At 31.1% G+C, this 22268-nt stretch overlaps 1 protein-coding gene across 1 annotated transcript; it reads left to right on the forward strand.

Annotated features, from left to right (window-relative positions):
- The first annotated feature begins 1042 nt into the window (after nt 1-1042).
- On the forward strand, nt 1043-21888 carry LOC145265459 (meiosis expressed gene 1 protein homolog). The gene is made up of 3 exons (XM_080121321.1): nt 1043-1184; nt 17475-17626; nt 21644-21888. Exons 2-3 carry the CDS (start codon nt 17489-17491, stop codon nt 21770-21772), a joined length of 267 nt encoding a protein of 88 aa, XP_079977447.1. The 5' UTR covers nt 1043-1184; nt 17475-17488; the 3' UTR covers nt 21773-21888.
- Nucleotides 21889-22268: the final 380 nt, after the last annotated feature.

Genomic DNA, 22268 nt, shown 5'->3' on the forward strand with positions numbered 1-22268 from the left:
CTGGAATCCTTCGGCGGGTGGATTCGGTCAATGTGACTGGTAGCATCAGTCGTCACTTCGGGAGCCTCCTCCTTCTCCCCTGGCCAGGGCTGTGTATTTATTTGCTTCCCCACTGAGCAAATTAGGCACAAGGCCGTTTTTTAATGTGGAGAGATTGGTCTTTTGTCGAATGTCATCATTTCTCCAAAGCTATTCACACTTTTTAATTTTTATGGATGTGGATGTGACTTGGTAGAACTCTTCTCTAAATCGGAGATCTCGTTAAATTTATCTTTAATGGCCACAGTGATACTCTACCACTTTATATGATACTCTACCACTTTCGACTTATAAATAGCCCTGCAGCAGCAATCTTGATCACTAAAAAAATAACGGATTCCAATTACACCCCAATATCCTACCAGTGGTTTTACTCACTTTAAAACGCTTAATTGGTTCAAAAACCATAAAGTGTTTATTGATATATGTGAAAAAGACAAACGCTGTTAAAAACCCACCCAATATACGTTACCGTGGCATATATTGGGTGCGTTTCTAATAGTATTTTGTATAATTTTTTAGTTTAAACCCATTCTTCGAAACTTCACGTATTTAACAGTCAGCTCGCTGCCATTTGTTTATTTAACATATATCAATAAATACTGTATGGTTTCGAACCGATTAAATGTTTTAAAGTAAGTAAAACGAGTAAAAACTTTTCCAGATAGGTAAAAGAGTTAATTGTCTTACCTTTACCTAACACATTTATGCGTTTTGTTTTGTTTGTTTATTTTTTTTTGTTGTTGTTGTTGTTGTTGTTTTAACACTTTTTCGTACGTCTGTGGCTTTTTCGTGCGTCTGTAGCAAATAAAAAAAATCTTTCTTTTTTTTCTGTCATAAAGTAATATTTTAAAAATTAAAACAATATTTAGACTAAATGCCGATTTTTTATTTTATTTCATTTTATTTGCGTAAAATATTTAGTGCGGTCTTAATGCGTTGCTATGGTTACGCCTTTTCAACAACAATTTCATCGAAATTATTTCTTTCTTTCTTTTTTAATCGAAGTTTATTTCTTCCTTCCTTCTTTTTTTTTTTTTTTTTCCGCCCTCTTTTTAAACGATTCAATTCTCAAAGATAAGTCTTTGATATTTTCCCTATCGAGACGGAATTCCGAAGGGCGGCCTTTACGATTTTTTTTAGACGTAAGTTAATTATTTTTAATAATAATATTGTTACGGTTATATTTACGATTATTGTTTTCATTTCACATCCGGGTGACATGACCCGACCCTCTCATGTTTTCTTGTTATTTCGCAAAGCCCTTCTTAACATGCAAACGCGGGGAGGGGAAGGTCATTTCCCAATTTTGTACTTTTATACCTAATTATTTAATAAAGTAAAGATATCATTTTTTTAATTTAAAAAGAACTATTAAAAACGAAAGAGCAACCGGAAGTGAGGGAGAAAGAGTAATTGTAAAGATTGGTACTTTTACATAATTTTAACCGAACTAAAATTTTTGGGTTTTGTTTAATTTTTATTATTATTTTTTTTTTTTTTTTTTTAAAGTTTTTATTCATATATATATATATATATATATATATATATATATATATATATATATATATATATATATATATATATATATATATATATATATTAAGAATCCTACCTTTAAACAAATCCCAAAATAATCCTAACCTAAATTGTAGGTTTAGTTCGGAAAAATCGCTTTACTTCGGTTCAAATTTTGTAGAAGCACCCTAATATTTATATAATTGAGGCAATTCAGAAGAATAAGCGACTAAGTGCGACCGTGTACCGGTGTCGGTGAAAACCTAACCTCGACATGAAATTGTTCCGATTGCCAAATCGAATTTTCTGTTTTAGTTTTAAATAAATCTTTAAAATATATTTAAAAAATAAAAATAAAACGTATTGGAAAACTTCACATATTTTCTTTTATGTCAATTTGCTTATTTATTTTAAACTAAAACTGGAAGTCCAGTTTGGTAACCGGAACAATTTTAAATGGAGGCCAGGTGGTAACACCTGACACCAGTTCGGTCACACCTAGAGTCGCCTATACTTCTGAATCGACATAATTGAATTAATGGAATGTTTGGTTTGAAGAAAATATTGTGTAAATGTTTACTTCGTCAAAAACAAAAAAGTAGGATGGTGCTTAAATCGTGTTTTGGGGTTGTATTACTGTACACATAGATTCGAAAAAGTTGTCAAAAATAAATATATAACAAATAAATGTTATCAAAGGTAAGATAAGTTATTTTTTTACCAAAGTGGACATATTTTTCGTGTTTTTATTCAATGTAACATGTTTATTCAGCTCAAAAAGCTGACAGTGTTTACCGATGTATTGGAAAATTCAAAATGGCGGCCGACTCTCTCTCGGAGAGGGTAAGTTTGGAAAAAGGTATTATAAATCATAAACTAGACAAAATACTGTTAGAAATTCGCTCAATATATGTTACCGTGACATAAGTTGACATATATTCGGTTGTTTTCTAACAGTATTTTGTCTAGTTTATTATTTATAACATTTTTTGCCAAACTTACCGTGTTAAAGAGACAGTCGGGCGCCATTTTGAATTTTCCAATACATCGGTAAACACTGCATGTTTTTCGAGCTGAATAAACATGTTACATTGAATAAAAACACAAAAAATATATCCAGTTTGGTAGAAAAGTAACTTATCTTGCCTTTGATAACATTTATTTGTTATGTATTTGTTTTTTGACAACCTTTTCGAATCTATGTGTACACTAATACAAACCCCGTGTTTTTTTTTTAAGAAAAAAACAATATTACGTACTTAATTGTCATGTCGATAATATTAATGAATCCAAAAATTACGAAAATTCACCGAGTAGAATAAATTTTATGGGTTTGTGTTACTGTACACATACATTCGAAAAGTTGTAAAAAAATATATAACAAATAAATGTTATCAAAGGCAAGATAAGTTACTTTTCTACCTAACTGGATATGTTTTTAGTGTTTTTATTCAATGTAACATGTTTATTCAGCTCGAAAAACATACAATGTTTACCGATGTATTGGAAAATGTAAAATGACGCCCGACCCTCTCTTTGACACGGTAAGTTTGGGAAAAGTAATTAAAAATAAAAACTAGACAAAATATGGTTAAAAGCTCGCTCAATACTGTGACATAGGCTGACATATATTCGGTGGGTTTTAACAGTATTTTGCATATTTTTTTTTATTATTTATAACTCCTTTTCCCGAACTTACCGTGTAAAAGAGAGAGAGTCGGGCGGGCGGGCGCCATTTTAAATTTTCCAATACATCGGTAAACGAATCTGTGTACAGTAATTACAAACCCGAAAAATGCAATTTTACCCAATTTTCCATAAAAATTACTTTTTACTTTAAAAACCTTTCTACTGAATTTTCATAATTTTTAGGATATATTACTATTTTCAGTAATCTGAAAGAAAGAGAGAGCCTGTTTCCTCCGTTTGACTATAGGTGGTGTTACTGTCTGTCCACCCAGTTACGGAAGCACAAAATGTAGATAATGGCACCCTTGAGATAAAAATAAATGTTTTTGTTATATTTTAATTTTAAACATGTTTTTTTTGTTTGTTTTTTGTTTTTTGTTTTTTTGTTTGTTTTTTTTGCAGTAGGGGAGGCCCTTTTCTCTTCCCTGCTACCTCTTTCCCACAGAAGGGATGTCGCGAGCCTGTCTTTGTTTTATCGTCTGAGCTCCAGTCTCTGGTTCCCCATCACCAATTTTTCTTGAAAAACACCCGTCTAGCTGAAACCACTGTCAATAACTTTCCCCACTCTTTAACTGTGCCTAAATCAAAACGTAGATTCCATGAACAATGCTTCTTTCTTAGAACTGCACGCCTGTGGAACTCACTCCCGTTTGTCTGCTTCCCAGCTGACTACAACTTAGTTGTCTTCAAGTCCAACATAAACAAATTCTTTATTAACCACCCCCTTAAGTAATCCAATCTCCCAAATTTCTAATAATACGACTACTACGATATTATACCATTGATTACTGTACACTCAATAATCCTTATCCTCGAGTGGCTTCAGAATCTTGACAAGTGGGGACTCCTATGTAAAAAAAAATGTAAAGAGATGTTTTTTTTTCAACTAAAAGGCTCATTCAACGTTGTCCTATAATAAATGAGAACCTCTGTATACGGCCCTGAACTGCATATTACAATTTTTATAATGTTCTGTAATTTTTAATTTTTTTTTTATTTACGTCATTTATTTATTTACGTCATCCTTTTGTTTTCCTTCTCTCTTAGTGTTACTGCTACTATTATGCTATTTTTCTTTTTTATGTTATTTACGTCAACCTCTTATTTTCTTTCTCTCCTTCTGTTGCTGCTACTACTATTATACTATTTTTTTTTCTTCTTTTATTATATTTCCACCACCCACTTTTCACCGCTTCTGACCACATCATCCCATTCTCACCAGAAAGAGAGTTACGAGTGTTGCTGCTTTCAAATAAACATACACAAATATCTGAGGATTAAATATGTGATAAATCACTAAATTAACTTATGGGGACAGAATGTATAAAACACAGGAATAAAAAATATTTATGCAACTTGTGACGTCATAATAGATAATGTCATAAAAATCAATGATAATTTTAGCAACTTTTGAAAAAAAATAAAGCTGATTTTGTGACTTCATCAGTTTTCTCTTGAATGATTTTTATCAAGAAATATTTCTTTCTTCATTCACTTTTAGTCCTTTTTTCTCGCTCCCCCCTCTCTCTCTCTCTCTCTCTCTCTCTCTATATATATATATATATATATATATATATATATATATATAACTACTTAATTTACTCACATAAAATTAATATACGAAAGTATAAATTTATGCGTACACTTTAAGTATTTACTTCAAAAGTGCTCAATACATAGGTAGAGCTAGTTAGTAAGTTATAAAATATATATGGCTATTAAGCTACACTGAATATTCCGCGTTTCATCCACTCTAGGACTCTTCAGGCTTATGCGCGAATTTTGTTTGTCGTTTTTATATATGCATTTTCTATTGAGATTTTAGTTAGCTAATCAGCTTTCTAGTATCCACCGTGCCCTTCCTATAAGCCAATGAGCATGCACTTATCGGACAAAGGACTATTTGACTTCTGGTTGACCTGTTCCTTTGTGTGTGCTCTATTTAGCCTGAATATCTAGTTTCTTGATCTGTTTTAAATCTAGGTTAGTGTTTTTTTGTTTTTTTATTTATTTATTTTTATGTTAGTTTATATATAAATATATATATATATGTACATACATATATATATATATATATACTCGGGGTTTTTTTATATTCAAAAGTAATGGACTAATGAATTCAACGAGGTTGTTAGATAGTGCTCAATAAAAAGAGCTGATAATACTTGTTTATTGTTATATAAACATGCTCACATCCCGCTGCTACAAACAGCCACTTGTTTCAATCAAACAACAGATATCATCAGGCAGCGACTTGACTATTCAAAAGTTCAATGAATAATGGATTTTTATTTTAGGTAGGAACTCTTTAGAAGTTGGAGTTAAAAAACTTAAAACACAGGACTTTAATTAAATAAAAAAGTAAAAAGGGAGAGGCAATTTAAATAAAGTTAAAAGATTACAATGGGGAGAGAGTGATTGAGAAGAAAAAAAGGAATAGAGACAGAAATAGAGAAAGAAAATATAGAGAAAACAAAATAGAGAGAAAAAGAAGAGAGAAAATATATACATATATATATACACATACACATACACACACATATACACACATATACATACATATATACATATATATATATATATATATATATATATATACATACATATATATATACATACTTTACTTCCATATATATATATATACATACATACACACATACATACTTCACTTCTCCTCTCCCCCCCTCTCCACATCATATATATATATATATATATATATATATATATATATATATATATATATATATATACATATATATATGATATGGAGAAGAAAAGAAAAAAGAAACAAAGGGTTATAATAAAGAGAATAAGAACTAGAAGGAAAAGGAAAGAATAATGAGATCTAGTTAAATAGAGAAAAAGAGAAAGTAAGAATTTGACAGTATATAGAAAAAGAAAAAGAAAAAGAAAAAATCTGCGTGTCAACACATTTATGAACAATTATACAATTCAGTAATGAAGCATATTATTACAAATACAAACAGAAGATACAATCCAAGCGTCAGAGATGAACGTGTCAAAAAAGGCAGGGAATGCATTCTGCTAGCATATTTATCCTCTTACATACGTCCACGAGTAAAATCAACGCAATTCAAACATACGTCTACCATTAATTAGGCCCTTTATGCTAAATGATATAAGTTTAAAGTTTTCGCGTTTTTATTAGATAAATATATGAATAAAAGAAAAAAATAATGATAAAACAATATTAAAATTATTATTAATAACAATAAACATAATAGTAATGATAATAATAATAATAATAATAATAATAATAATAATAATAATAATAAAAACAGAATAAAATTAATATTTATTATCTTTTTAATATAACATATTTAGCCATAAGAGGGGATTAAATAAATTAAATAGGTCCAATAATTATAAATAAAAAACTACTAATATTTATGTATATAAAAAGAATATAATACAAATATATATATATATATATAGATATATAACCACACACACACATATATATACCCAAATATACACACACATACACACACATATATATATATACATATATATACATATATACATATACATGCACATAAGTAAAGGTGTAACTATACTATTAAGTTGGAAGTTTAAGCTATTTAAGTATAGATATAAAGTCATATTAAATCACAAAATAATACATTCAATACCAGATTACTAATAACACAGATACAAGTACACTTACCTATAAATATATTCAGGCAAAAGAAGTAATTAAATCAACGAAATACTCAAAAATAGCGACGCACAGGTAGATAGTACCCTAATTAAAAATAATAAGATACATATGTATATACTCACAGAGAACCAACCGACATACTAATAAGCATATATATATATATATATATATATATATATATATATATATATATATATATATATACATATATATAATCTTATGTATACACATACATACAAAAAATACACAAATATATGCACACAATCATATACTAATACACAACAACGCACACACACATATATATACTCACACATAAATATGTATAATTTACATAAATTATATATATAGAAATACATAAGAATACAAATAATTTGGCAAGGGTACAGATAGATGCATACACACATAGAAACATACAAATGGATTGAATAAACATGGGAGGGTATACCAAATAATATAGAAATATATAGATCTAAGTACACACGGTCATAAAATAAATACATAGACACATACATATACACATAGACACACATGTATATAAGATAGGAGAAGTAAAGAAGGAAATCAGGAGAGGAGAAAGTATATTAATAGAATATTAATAAATTATAGAAATCAGTGACAATTTTTAATTTATTTAAATTTTATATCTAAACTAAATTACTTAAAAGATGGGTTTTATAATGTTTGCAATTAATTGAATTTTCGTGCTTCTTATTTAATAATTTATCTCTTTCTCTAAAAGTAAGTATAAATAATTTCTCATAAAGACATAGGTAGCAAGGCGAGTTTAAAGATGAACAGGTTTTCGCTTTCTTTAAAATTTTCCAATTTACTATTGGGGAGTAACCTTGCTCTACTAGTTCATTGTAATATTTAGACAAGGAAGTTCTATTTTTGTACTCATTATTTTCAAAAGAGCACTTGTGACCGGTAAATCTTTCTTTAAAATTGTTATTTGTCATTCCTATGTAATATTTTTTTTCATTCGGATTTTCCTTAGTAGAAATAGTTGCTTGGTACACTACAGAAGTAATTTGACAATTTCCTTTAAGAGGGCATTTTGATTTAATTCTACAGTTACAACTTTCGGTAGCAATGGGTGTGCTATTTTTGTTTAATATTTTGTTATTATGTTTTTTAATTATTTTTTCAAGGTTTTCATTACAACTATAACTAAGTTTTATTGTATTTTTATTGAAAATTTTATGTAGTATGTTATTAATAGGGAAGTGCTTTTTAATTAGGTTTAAGAATTTCATTCCTAGATTTGTTTTAAGTTTCAGATTAAAAGGGGGATTGTACCACAGGATTTTTCTCTTACGGTTTCTATTTGTATTTGTGTTTGGGTGTGTTGGTTCTATGAACTCAATTTGGGTGTTTTTGTATCCACTATCCTTAAGGGCCCTGTTATAGAAATATTTATGTTTATTAAATGTTTCAAGATTGGAAGAATTGTCACTGATTCTTTTACTAATGGATTTGGGGATATGCCTAATGATAGATTTTGGGTGATTTGATAGGGGGTGTACATAAATTGGGTTTGAGTTTTCCTTCCTATATGGTTGGTAGATGCCTTTCCTTAAATCAAAGTTCACATCCAAAAAATTTACAGTTTTAACATCTGATATAATATCCACTTTTAATTTAATTCTACGGAATTCATTTAAGATAATCTTTTTGGTTCTTTCACATTTAGGGCCGTTGGATTCCTTGATGATCATCAGTCCATCATCACGATACAAGCCTATATCCATGACATTGATGTCTTTGGTTAAGTTGTATAGTATGAATAGACCTACTAAGTCTGTCATTTCAGCCGAATCCAAAGACCCCATGGAAATGTCAAACAGGTCATTTTGATCTTTTTTCAACCACTGATCATTTCCACTAATTAATGTAGTATTTCTACATGTCCGTACAATTTCAATTTCAGTGTCTTTTATATCAGACAGGAGTTTAGCAAACTCCATCACCTCTTCGAATAGTTCCTTAGATATGGAGGGATAGTAATTCACAATATCGAATTGTAAGAAAGTACAATTCTTTTTATTATGTATATTGGAAAACCATTTAATGGTATCCGCTGTGTTAATCCATAGATTTAGCTTATATGTTGATTTAATTTGATAGTTAACTCTTTCTAGTATATTTTTACTTAATTTACCTATTTCGGGTTTCGTAGGATTAATTAACCTAGTTGTAGGTTTATTTTCAAAATTTATCTTATGGTCTTTAAGCAAAATATATGACTGTTTTTTTTGTAAAATTCCCACTCTATTACTAATTTTAAGTTTGTCAGTTATTTCTTTACTATCCTTGTCAATTTTTTTGCAAATATCTATATTTGATTTTTTGTAATTTTTTGTAATATTTTCTTTAATAAGCTTGTTATATTCATGTGTAGTTAGTTTGTAGATATATATATATATATATATATATATATATATATATATATATATATATATATATATGTGTGTGTGATCGTTTATGTATATTCATGTTTATTTAATTTATTTATTTGCTTATTTTCTATTGTTTTTGTTAGTTTTAAAACTATTTTGTATCGCTATCCTAGAGTAAATTTTATCTTGTGAACACAGTTGTTTGCTATTTCTCTTCTACAGTTTAATAGATGTTGGGGTTCTTTAAAGTACAGGATAGCAAATTTTTCATGAAGGCATAATCTACATAGGTCGTCTAGGTCCCTACATGTGGTAGCTTGTCTTATCATTTTCCATTCGACTAATGGCAAATGTCCGCTTTCCTTGAGTTCCCAGTATTTATTTGCTAGCGTTGTTTTCATACCGTGTTTTTTATTGTTGAATGTACTTTTGTGGTCATATTATTAAAAAAACACCGAATATATGTCAACCTATGTCACGGTAATATATATTGAGCGAGTTTCTAACAGTATTTTGTCTAGTTTTATATTTATAGCACCTTTTCCCAAACTTACCGTGTTAAAGAGAGAGTCGGGCGCCATTTTGAATTTTCCAATACATCGGTAAACACAGTATGTTTTTCGAGCTGAATAAACATGTTACATTAAATAAAAAACACTGAAAACATATCCAGTTAGGTAGAAAAGTAACTTATCTTGCCTTTGATAACATTTATTTGTTATATATTTGTTTTTTGACAGCTTTTTCGAATCTATGTGTACAGTAATACAAACCCCAATTTTTATATAATATTTTTCAGTCCGTTCTTTTAATAATAAATAAAACTTTTCACTGAGCATTTTCAAATATTTTAAAGTAAGCATTTTTCATGGCAGTGGGTTTTTTTTTTTGATTGGTGAATTATCAATATGGGGAGTAATTCATTTCTTTGAAATATATTTAAAACTTCAATTTTTTGTTTTTTTATAACATTTTAACTGTAAATAATTTACATAACGAGTTTGTTTTACTGTACATATAGATTCGAAAAAGTTGTCAAAAATCAAATATATAACAAATAAATGTTATCAAAGGCAAGATAAGTTACAAACATGCCGACATTTTTCTTTTTAAAATATATTGATAAACATTGTATGATTTTCGAAGCAATTACACATCTTGAAGTGAGTAAAACCGCTAAAAACCTACCCAGATAGGTAGAAGAGTAACTTATCTTGCCTTTGATAACATTTATTTGTGATGTATTTGTTTTTTGACAACCTTTTCGAATCTATGTGTACAGTAATACAAACCTAAAATTTAATTTAAGTAGAAAATAATATTTAAAATACATGTGCGTACACTGCACAAACACCCTTATTATTATCATAATAATGATAATAATAATAATAATAAAAAACTGGTGTAGATGACATCGACTGGTGCCACACCACACCAACTAGTTGTGAAGGGTCAGGGAGGATGGAAAGACCGAGGTGAGAGAGTACTAACCAAATCTCCACTGGAAGTGTGCAGTTCAAATCTGGTACCTTAGGGAGGCATTTTGTCACCCAAACCCCAGGAAACACCAATGGCCGATGCCAACGAGAAATCAGTGACAACTGCTGTTGCGATAACATGCAATCATCTGCACAAGTGGTCAAAAGGTGGAGAACACTGGAAATCTGGGGAGACTTGTCACTTGGTTTCCAGGGAACACCACAGGTTACTGCCATTCCCAATAAGGGGCACTCTGGATAGGAACAAAAATAATCTCAGTCATGAAAGATTTCTTTTCCACCGACCAAAGATAGAAAAGGTAAAGTGTAGCATCAAAACAGATACTACACTGATCTTGTTCCGAAGGCCAAAAAATATTTGTTTAATATTTCTTTAATTGTTTGTTCCCTAAATTCATAATTCAGTTTTATCAGTATTAAATTGTATATTGCTTTAAAATTACTTAATTTTACATCGATAATGTTTATATTTTATATTGAATAAAGTTCAATTTCAGTATTAATCGAACTATGTTCCTTTTTCTTTTTAAAAATGTTTCATTGCTCTTTTTCAAATGGCCCTCATATAGTACTGACAGGCTGATAAATCTTACCTACATTGCCTGCAGACATTTTTCAGTTAACAGGCCTTCTTCTTACTCTCGGTGGCCGTGGTTTAGCTATATGCAACAGATGACATCATCACATAGATTGATGACATCAGCAGCATCATTCAAATGAAATGTTTACGCATTGTTCAGAACACAATAAAAATATGTACACCTAATAAAACATATATAAAAAAAAGTTAAGATATTTGCTTACCAAAAATTTTAAATACTGATAAAGTACTGCTTATAGTGGATTTAATTAGCTGAAGAAATCGTCAACACAAAACGAGATATATTTACTATAATCTTTAAAATACAATCCTGACAAAAGGGCATTATAGTTAACAACAAAAAACAGGGTAGAAACAAATAGACAATAAATAATTGTTACCAAATGCAAGAAAATGTACTTTTCTACCTATCCATATAATGTTCACGCATGTTTACTATTTCTAAGATGTATTATCCATGCATTGGTTTAACATCACTTTTACTTAGCCAAGCACACATATTTTCCATCATAACTGTCGATTTTGCTGGAGTTGATCACGAATTTCAGGCTTTAATATAAAGTAAAATGGTTCGGGGGGGGGGGGGTAGTGAAAGTCTAAGCCTAAGTCCTAGGGTAATTACTAATCAAATTGGGGTAACATTTTTATATTTATATTTTGAGTTTGAAATTCACACTCAACTGAACCCTTCCTCCACAATTGGCGGCAATGATGGAAAATATGAGATTTGGCTAAGTTGTAAGTCATAATAACAAATCTATAAATGAATGTTATAATCGACAAACCCACATGAGAATTATACGTAGGTATAAATAAAAAAGTAAAATTCTTGTGTTTGGTTACAGTTATTTGTTATTTCTTTTTACTTCTTTTTTGTTGTTAACTATAATTCACTTTGCTGACCTCCCACATTTCTTTAACTCTAATAAAATCTTCTATTAAATTTGAGTTACTTAATATTTATTTCCCTAAGACGTTTTCCCTATATCTCTATATGGTAGTGTTGAGAAGATTAATCAGAATTGGGAATCGGAAAAATCAACGTTTTGAGGTATCAGAATTGGTATCAGAATTGGAAAAAATTTGCGGGTTTTTTTTATGCTAAAAACGATTTCTTTAATTATCTTTTTTTTATTTGATTTTGTTTAAAACAAGATCTTCCTCTGCTGGTAGTTATATAATTTCAAACTAATAGTTATATAATTTCAAACTAATAGTTATATAATTTCAAACTAATAGTTATATAATTTCAAACTAATAGTTATATAATTTCAAACTAATAGTAAAACTAAAATCTATAGATCAACCCCCACCTCAAGTGTGTTTTTACATTTCAGAAAATATATGCACATTTAACATGTGTTTTTATGGTAATCGGCAAAAAATACCAACTTTATAGTTAAATACATAGAAAATATAAAGAGTCGGAATCAGTAATTGTATCGAAATCGGAAAAAATATTAGAATTGTTTCATAATTACTATACATAAAGCAAAGTTGTTTTTGTCTGTATTATGTTAGCCAGATATTCTGCATCAGTGGGAGTTGCCTCCCTTTAAAAATGTAAACTCTTTCAATATGAATAAAACGAGACTGACACATAGACATCTTAATCTTAATGCGCATATTTCATCGTCTTATTTTCCTGATACAAAAATATAACAAAATAAGGAATTTATGAGTGAACGGGAACAGGAAAGGATCAAATCGAGCCCAAAAGCTGCTGTACAAAAAAAAAAAAAAATAAGTAAAATTTCACAAATAAATCCCAGTATGATCAGTAGGGCTGTGACAACAGCATATTCTTTTCATTGTTTTCACTCTTGAGTATATATCCGTTAATGTCTTATATGTTTTTATATAGACTGATGTGGTCCTCAGTTGATTGACTGTGTCTTACTGTGTTGGATATATACTTGAAAGTTAAAAGAATGAAAAGAATATTCTGTTGTCACAGCCCTAATGATCAGCCACGTGAGCCTGCCAGAACTCTACATTTAATCAACCCAGTTCAGTCATTATAGGACAATGTCCAGTCTTAATGAAAAACCAAGCCTTTGTCAAGTACACACGTTGATATATTGCATGGGTGATGAAGTGGGAGACGTTTTTGCCACATTCAAGCTTCCACCTAAGGAAGCTCAAAAATTTAACATAGTTATATCAAAGTTCAACGACCACTTCAAAGGTGATGCAAACATAATATATTGATGGGTCAAGTTCAACCAGAGATGTCAACAAGAAGGTGAGTCCATTGATTCTTTTATCATAGATTTCCATGTACTGTCTAAAAACCACAAGGAACTTATTCGCAACAGGATTGTAGTCGGTGCACCTTAGTTGTCATTGGGTCTGTAATTGATTCCAGATCTCATCTTAGATGAGACCATCAGACTCACCTGACAGTGTGAGACAATAAAATCACAATGTCTCCTACAATCACCAGAATACATCGGTGGTGAAGAATTACCTGATAGTAATATTGCTGTCCATACCATTACGTGCAGACTCACTACCCACACCACAGTGCCTATCACTATCCTTGATGCATCTATGAAAAGGAAACCTTCGATATAATACATGCAGTTGAAGTAACTACTGGTCAATGGACATTTTCTCCATTACTGAGTTCATAGTTATGGATACTCAAGGAGTAGTCGTTGAGAGAGAGCAAGAGAAAAATATTTGAATAAATATTGCATAACTACTGAGAAGGAGGTGGTGATAGAAGTTTTTTCAATCGATATATGTTGATCTACTTTTGATGTACTCTCAGCATTGAGGTTGTCATTCAATAATAATTCTCAAAATGCTAAACAATTAAAAATTAATGCCGACATGTGCGTTCTTGTCTTCAATGTTTGTTCGTGGTGCTGCTGCGTAAAAACAGTAGCTCACTCTAATTATGCTAAAGCGTACATATTACAAGGGAACAGACCATTAGTCGTGTTTGAAATAGACAAGTTATACTGAATTTTCCAGCTGTAGGGGGGGGGGGATATCTTCTTGCAAGATTGTCCTTACAACACCCTGTACAGAAAGACTTAGGTCACTCAGAGATGGTATCTAGAAGGCATTCAAGTTCTCTCAGTATTTTCTCCTTGTCATTTATTTATTTATTTTCACATTTTTTATTTTGTTTTTGCTAGAGATGAGGCATCCTACCAGATGCTAGACATTGATCTGCTATTTCAAACATTCCAACCAAGAGATCTTTTTAAGAATCTAACTGTGCCTTCAAGTGCAATTGTTTCTATTTCTTCTATTTCTAGTTCATCGGGAATATTCACCAGTAGTTTTTGAAATTATTTTTCATGAGTCCAGTTGCTCCTAAAATTCTAGATGATGGCGATCTTCCTAAGATTCTAGTTTCTTTTCATGTCGTATATAAGACCATGGTATTTTAGCTGCTCCCTCTCAGGTCTGTTTAAGCTGACATCATTAGGGACAATGAGTTCAAGTCGAGTTGCTACTTTCACCCTTTTGTCTAATATCGCTATCTCTAACAGTTCTGTTTTCAAAGTGCGTAGCTGTAGGGGTTGCATAGTCATAGTGAATAGTGTATAACTTATTGCCAACTGTTGTTTCTGGTATATTTTCCCAGGACTTTCTGCAACACTAAAAATTCAACTTATTACATATTATTACATATTAATACATATTAATACATGTTATTACATGTTATTACATATTATTACATATTAATACATATTATTACATATTATTACATATTATTACATGTTATTACATGTTATTACATGTTATTACATATTAATACATATTATTACATATGGTCCAGTAGAGATATTTACACACTCCATTGTGTTGCATTGTGTAATAGTTGTCAACCATCAACCAGCAGAATCTTTACTACTGGATGTCAGGTGGCTCACACTCTCTACTCCTGGGTGGCAGAATGTGCACTCGTCATTGCTGAGTCCACTCACCATTGGTCATCACGCATTTGGTCCTGAGTAGCCATTATTATGCTATCCTGATTATATTGAAGAAAATCCTTTTGTTTGTTTGTTTTTTTCAATTTTTTTTTTTTTTTACAAAGGCATCACCACTTATTAAGGCCAAGAGGCCACTCGAGGATAAGGGTTAAAGAGTGTATACAGTAGACAATTGGACAATATAGATATCGTTAGTAATGGAAATTCGGTAAATTTGTTAACTTATATGGAACGGCTCATCAAAAACTTGTTTACGTTAGACTTGAAGACAACCATATTGTAGTCAGCTGGAAAGCAGGAAAACGGAAGACAATTCCATAGGCGTGCAGTTCTAAGAAAGAAGCTTTGCTCATGAAATCTACGTTTAGGTTTAGGCACAGATAAAGAGTGGGGGAAATTATTGATAGTGTTTCCTGCTAGACGAATGTTTCTTGTGAAAATTTGGCGAGGGGGGACCATAGATTGGAGCTCAGTTGAGCACTTGCCATCAAAATAACGATAAAGCAGAGACTAACTCGCAACATCTCTTATGTGAGAAAGAGGTTGCAGGGAAGAGAAAAGGACATCCCCTATGAGGCTACGAAGTCTATTTTGAACTCTATCAAGGCAGGATAAGTCCTTTCTAGCAGCTCCTGCCCAGATGTGGTAACAGTACATCTTTGGACGTACCTGACTTTTATATAGATAGAGAATTGCATCAGCAGTGAGATATCTACTGGATCGATAGAAGGATCCCACCATTTTTCCAGCAACCTTGGCAATGGATTTAATGTATTTGTTCCATTTCAGATCAGGAGTAAAGGTCAAGCACAGAAGCTTGTCCAAACATGAGGCCTCCCCAAGACGAGAGCCATTCATTTCAATTGATGCCAGATGGGGATCAGAGCGTTGATGATGTAAAGATTAAAGCTTGGTTTTAGATGCATTAAAAGTAACAAGCCACCTCTTTCCCCATTGTACCACTTGCTCAAGATCAGAAGAGAGAGAATCAGAGATAACTTGGTCATTTACGATCTTAGATGTGCTACCATAGATAGTAGTGTCATCAGCATAAATGTCTGTGAATGATGTAAGGATCTGATTTGGAAGATCATTAATGTAGATCAGGAAAAGATGTGGGCTCAGGATGGACTCCTGAGGGACTCCAGCATTAATACTGTGAACTTCTGATTTCTGCCCATCAACCACTACTCTTATGAACCTATCAGAGAGAAATGACTTAATAATTGAGAAGGCATTTCCAGTTATACCATAGCTGGAGATCTTGTGAAGTAAACCTTTAAGTAAAACTATTAAAGGTCTTTGATATGTCAAGAGCAATTGCCCTAGAGAGGTAGCCTCCGTCGATAGATTTGCTAATCCTATGAGATATAACTGTAAGCACATCTGCTGTAGATCTATCAGAATGCAAACCATATTGCATGTCACTAAGAAGGTTATTTTTGCTGAGATGGTTGATTACTTCTCTATTTAACACAGATTCCAGCAACTTACTCGTTTCTTATTTTGTTTAAGCTGGAGATGGAGCACCTATCGGATGCCAAACATTCACCCACTATCACATATATCCCGACTGAGAGATTTGAAGATTCTAACCGTCCCTTCAAGTGTAATTGTTTGTATCTTTCTCGCACTTGGTTCACTGGCTATATTCATCAGATACTTTAAAAAAAAACTTAAAAATTAAATATTTTTATTCATTTATTTTATTGTGGACTATTATTCTCATCTTTATTGGCTGTTGTTTCACGACGTTTCGGCCAACTATTCCTCTGGCCTTCATCAGGTGGTAACTGCGACGGATAGGAACTTCGAATCTCCCAACTGCATTCTCAGCAATCACTGCCATCCGTAGTTGCTGACGAAGGCCAGAGGAATAGTTGGCCAAAACGTCGTGAAACAACAGTTAATAAAGATGAGAATAATAGTCCGCAAAAAATAAATTAATATAAATAATACTCATCTCAATAATGAATTCCAATTTTAAATATTTCTCTTTTTCAAAATGATGCCTTGATGCATTTGTGAGACAGCATGGAAGAGATGGTTACGTATACATGTTTATCTGTTTTCTGCCTTGTATGTTGTCAGATTCTTCTGAAGCCATGGAAATGATCGAGCCCACCCCGAAGTCGATGTCGCGTGCCAAGGAATGGACAGACAGGGTTGAAGAAGCTTACAGATTTCAATGTGCCGGTTACCGAGACGAATTTGAATATAAATATTTAAAAAAAACTGACCATGTAAGTAACAAGGCAAAATCAAAAACGTACAATTGTCGCAGATGGCGGTATCTTGTCGGATATATGTACCATCATCGTAGTGTACCAGGGTTAACTCCATTTATTTTCTAGGGGTCAAAGTTACATGCAACAAAATAGGGAAACACTTATTCTTCAATTGGGAAATTCTTCTCGCAATTTTTGTAGCATCTTTTTCTGCAGTTTAGTTTACTGTGCAGACTTGAAGAAAGCAAAACAAAATGAGGTTTCGTCGCTCGTTTTATGTTGATGTCAAAAAAGTTTCTCATACTCTCCCATCTATCAGGGCGAGTTCATTGAAGACACATATTTGCTATTTAGTTCCTTCTGATATTTTTTAATTTCCTAGCCAATCATTTTTTTTTGTTTTTGTTTTTCTACATACCTAACAAGCCAGAAACCACTTTTATTTTTTCAATCTTATGAATATTGTGGTTGCATTCAATTACTGCATACTTCATTAAATTCCAAATAATAAATTTTTATTATTTTTGTGGTGTGTTCATCCTATGGATAATAATGAACTCTTCCACTTATTATAAAGACCTGGAGAATATGTCTTACAGCATTATTGCACAGGTTATACTTTAGTCTTGCACTCGTGGCAGTCGGTCTGATCTACATCAACACTGTTCAGTTGTATTTACTTTTCTGTTCCGTTTTGAAGTTCTCTGTTGGAAAACTCCTTTGCTTCTTAGTTTCAATTTATCTTTTGCAGTCACTGCATTAGTTTGCTTCCAAGTTGTGTCTTTCTTCTGGAACCACAACACTGACGATGAGGAAAATTAAGGATCTTGAAACTTTGTTACCTACAACACTGGTAGCAAAAAAAAATTGAAGAACTCAAACCTTTCTCCCCAACAACAACACTGGCGACAAAACAAAATTAAGGAACTCAGGACTTAATTTTGTGACAGAGAATTTTTAAGGAGCTTTTACTCAAAAACCTTAAAAATGGACGCCACAATACAGGCAACAAGGATTATATAAAACCATTTCTTTGGGACCTTAAATAGAACAAAATTTTCCAATAACCATAAGTGCTAAAAGTATGGTTTATTATTGGCAGACTTGAAAAAAAAAACATTGTAAGCTGGATTTTTTCTTAAATAGACTAAATTCCTTTTTTTTTCTCTCAAAGAAGTCATTGATTTCATTTTTTTCTGGCACTGTGTTAGCTTTTAACAATAAAGGATTATATCATTTTTTCTATCTTAACAGAAAAAGCATCACCGTCGAAAGTATAAACAATCATTTTACTGCTGACTATTAAAGGGCAACCGTAAAAGTTTTTTATGTGAAAAATGTACCAAAAATAGTGATTATTTTTTGTTGATGAAAAACAAAATTTTCTTACATTACTAGTTTGAGATCGAAATTTATAAAGCCGTACTTATACCGTATAAGGACACTTTCAAAATATGAAAGATTTCTAATCTAGTTTGCTTGAATTGGTTAAATTCCAAATGGATCTGCAACAAAGAAAGACGATGAACAAACGATTAAAAATTGCAAAACCTATTGGAACAACAAAAACAATGAAAAAGACTATTGCAACATCACCAACAGAATGAAGAATGACAGCAAAAGTTTGAAGAATTATAATTACAAACAGTTTCAAATAGGGGTCAAAATAGAGAGAATGAAAATCCTTTTTCACAAAATGCTATTTGGAGTACAAGTGACAACTTCACTTATTCCTGAGACGAAGATAAAATCTTTGCTTCATATTTCAGAAGGTATGAAAATATAAAATAGATTGTTAAAAATGGGCAGAGTCTAAAAATGTTTGCTTATTACTCCGAACATTATGGACCATCAAGCATAAGAAGTTTGTGAATTATATTCTACCCCGAAAACTAGGGATTTAATATTCACTAAAGCTGTTAAACTTTTAACAGAACTATTCAGCTCTAAAACTTTCCTGTTCCACTAAAAGTGGAAATGTCTAAACTTAGCAATAAAGACTACTTAACGTTTGTATCCATCATAAATAAGCACTGTGACAATTTCAAACTTTCTAAACTTAGCATGAATAACTTTCAATTCTGAATATTCATTCAAGGATTTGTATCTGCGAAAGACACAGAAATTAAACGAAGAATGCTAACCAAGTTGGAAGGAGAATCAAATTTAATGTTACAAAATAGCTTAAGCTTGTTAAAGACTTATAAGTATCAAGCAAGACTCTAAAAATATTAAAAAGTCGGCCATTGCTCACAAAAATAAAAACCAGAAAAAATTATCACTGAAACCTTTGTTTTCGTTTAGAGCTTACCCATGCCATTTTAAAACCTATCTGACTTGTAATAAAATTGGGTATAAGAGTTCACATTCACAGAACAAATAAAAGAAATAAAACTTGGGTTGAATCCAGAAAAACAGATGAGCAAGATGGCATAAATATAAGAAAGTATGTACAAGTAAAAACCTTGAATAAAAGTTTGCAAAAAATCAATAAAATTGTCAGCTCGGTGACAGGTACCAAAAATTGAGTAAAATTATTGCCAACATTACTTTTAAGAGTTACACAAAAAAAAAAACTTTTAAATGTAAGTATTAAAAAATACAGACAATTTATTTGACTGAATGTAACAATTGAATTTGGGGGATTTATCAGTTAACACTTTTTGCGAGAAAATAGGCAATTTTAAAGAAATTCCAAGAAATGAAAAAATGCCATATGAAATCCTTTCAAAATAAAGCTATGAAAAACAATTGATGAAGTGCATCAGCCAAATAAAAAACAAAATCGCTGAGAATAATTCGAAAGATCGAGAAATATCGCAGCAACAATTCAAACGTAAACAGAAAATAAAAAATGTTAAAAACAGAAGCGTCGAAAAGAAGTTATTTTGAAATGTAAACATCAACAGTTATTCTAAACGACTGGTGTAAATTCGTATGCTTTTCCTTTTTCTATAAGTTGTGGCTATATAAATAACCTTTGCTATTCTCAGGTTATGTATTCAGACAATCATTTATTGATTGAGATATATATTATATATATATATATATATATATATATATATATATATAATATATATATATATTATATATAAAGAAAATGATGATATGAAACTATATACTAAATATATATAGTTAGATTTATTCATTTATTCAATAAGGGTATGCATCAGTTGGGGTGTAGGGTAAGTGGGAACTCTTTATACCATAGTATTTCGAAGTTTAATGCTTCTCATCAGAAGAGGAGAGAAGATGCTCGGTAACATAATAGAGATATGACGTCTAGCAATAGTTACATTAGGAGCAAAATAAAATATTGAGACTGTTTGGGTGACAAAATTGATCTTTGTGATTTAGGAGGAGTATAGTTTTTATTATATAATGCAGGTAGGTATATGGCATATCTATCATAGTGTGTTTAATATATGTGGACAAAATGTTTGATTAGACTCTCTGGGAGAATATAGGGTGAGTTAATTTAGCAAATAAAAGCCAACAAGTCTCCAATTAGTTTCCATGAGTAGATTCGTCTTAAACAGAAGATCAACACTCACGAGTGGATCAACGTATGGCACAATCACATTGACATGCTGGTTCTAGCCAGATCACCAAAGTTAAGCAACGTTGAGCCTGGCCAGTACCAGATGGGTGGGTAGATGGGCCTCTCTTAAGCTGTGGTAGGCAATCCATCTAGTGAGGACATCATGATAAAAAATACCCTTGATAGCCCTGGCGAAGCATCAAGTATTCAGCTACGGACAAGATTTAAATTACACTACAAACTTGTGTAGTGAGTTCAATCTCTGCTATGGGCGCATGTTGCATTACATTATGGATCAATGGCCATGCATAGAGAATGCAAAAACTGCAAAATAAAGATCAGCAACCGCTCGCGAATGTATAAAACTTTGTTTTATTGATTTGTTATTTTGACTGCTCACATAAATGCATTGTACGCATTGGAAAAGATATGCACAAATTGTTTGTTAACCGTTAAAATGTAACATGTTGGCTTTTTCCTTTATTTAACAGGTTGAACGCTGGCCACACAATGGTTATATAAAGAAACTGCAAAGGAAGGACGGTAGCTATTTTTATTACAACAGAACGAGAGAATGTCCTGAAAAAGACGTGCCCAAAACAAAAATCTATGTCTATTAGACAAAAAACATATATATATACAAAATAAGTGCGTCTCAGATCATTTTTTTTTTTTTAACTTTCATAAAATCTTTTTCACATAAAAATGTTTACACAAATAAAAGACAAAAAATGTTTGATATTTTTATTTTTGTTTAATTTCACACACAAAAGAAAAAATTATGGCAATCACACATTAGCTTTCTCAAGGCATTGCTTCTTGCCTACGTCATTACATGTGATAGGAAATAGAGGTGCCAGTCAATTTAGTTACTCCTGCCCATTTACATGCTATGCTTTCTTGTTTGTTTCATTTCAGTATTGTTTTTAAATATAATAAATAAAAACATTCATAATCTTATTTTTTCAAATAAGTAAACTGTTATGAATTTTTCATATGTATATTTTTTTTTATTGCACTGCAATTATCAATATTAAGTGTAATATTTTGAATGTTTTGCAATAATTTTTCAAATAATTTACTTTTATGAATTTTTCACAACTAATTTTTTTATCA

This window comes from Euprymna scolopes, chromosome 40 (assembly GCF_053919585.1).
Source record: "Euprymna scolopes isolate OS-2025 chromosome 40, ASM5391958v1, whole genome shotgun sequence".
NCBI classification, from domain to species: Eukaryota; Metazoa; Mollusca; class Cephalopoda; order Sepiida; family Sepiolidae; genus Euprymna; species Euprymna scolopes.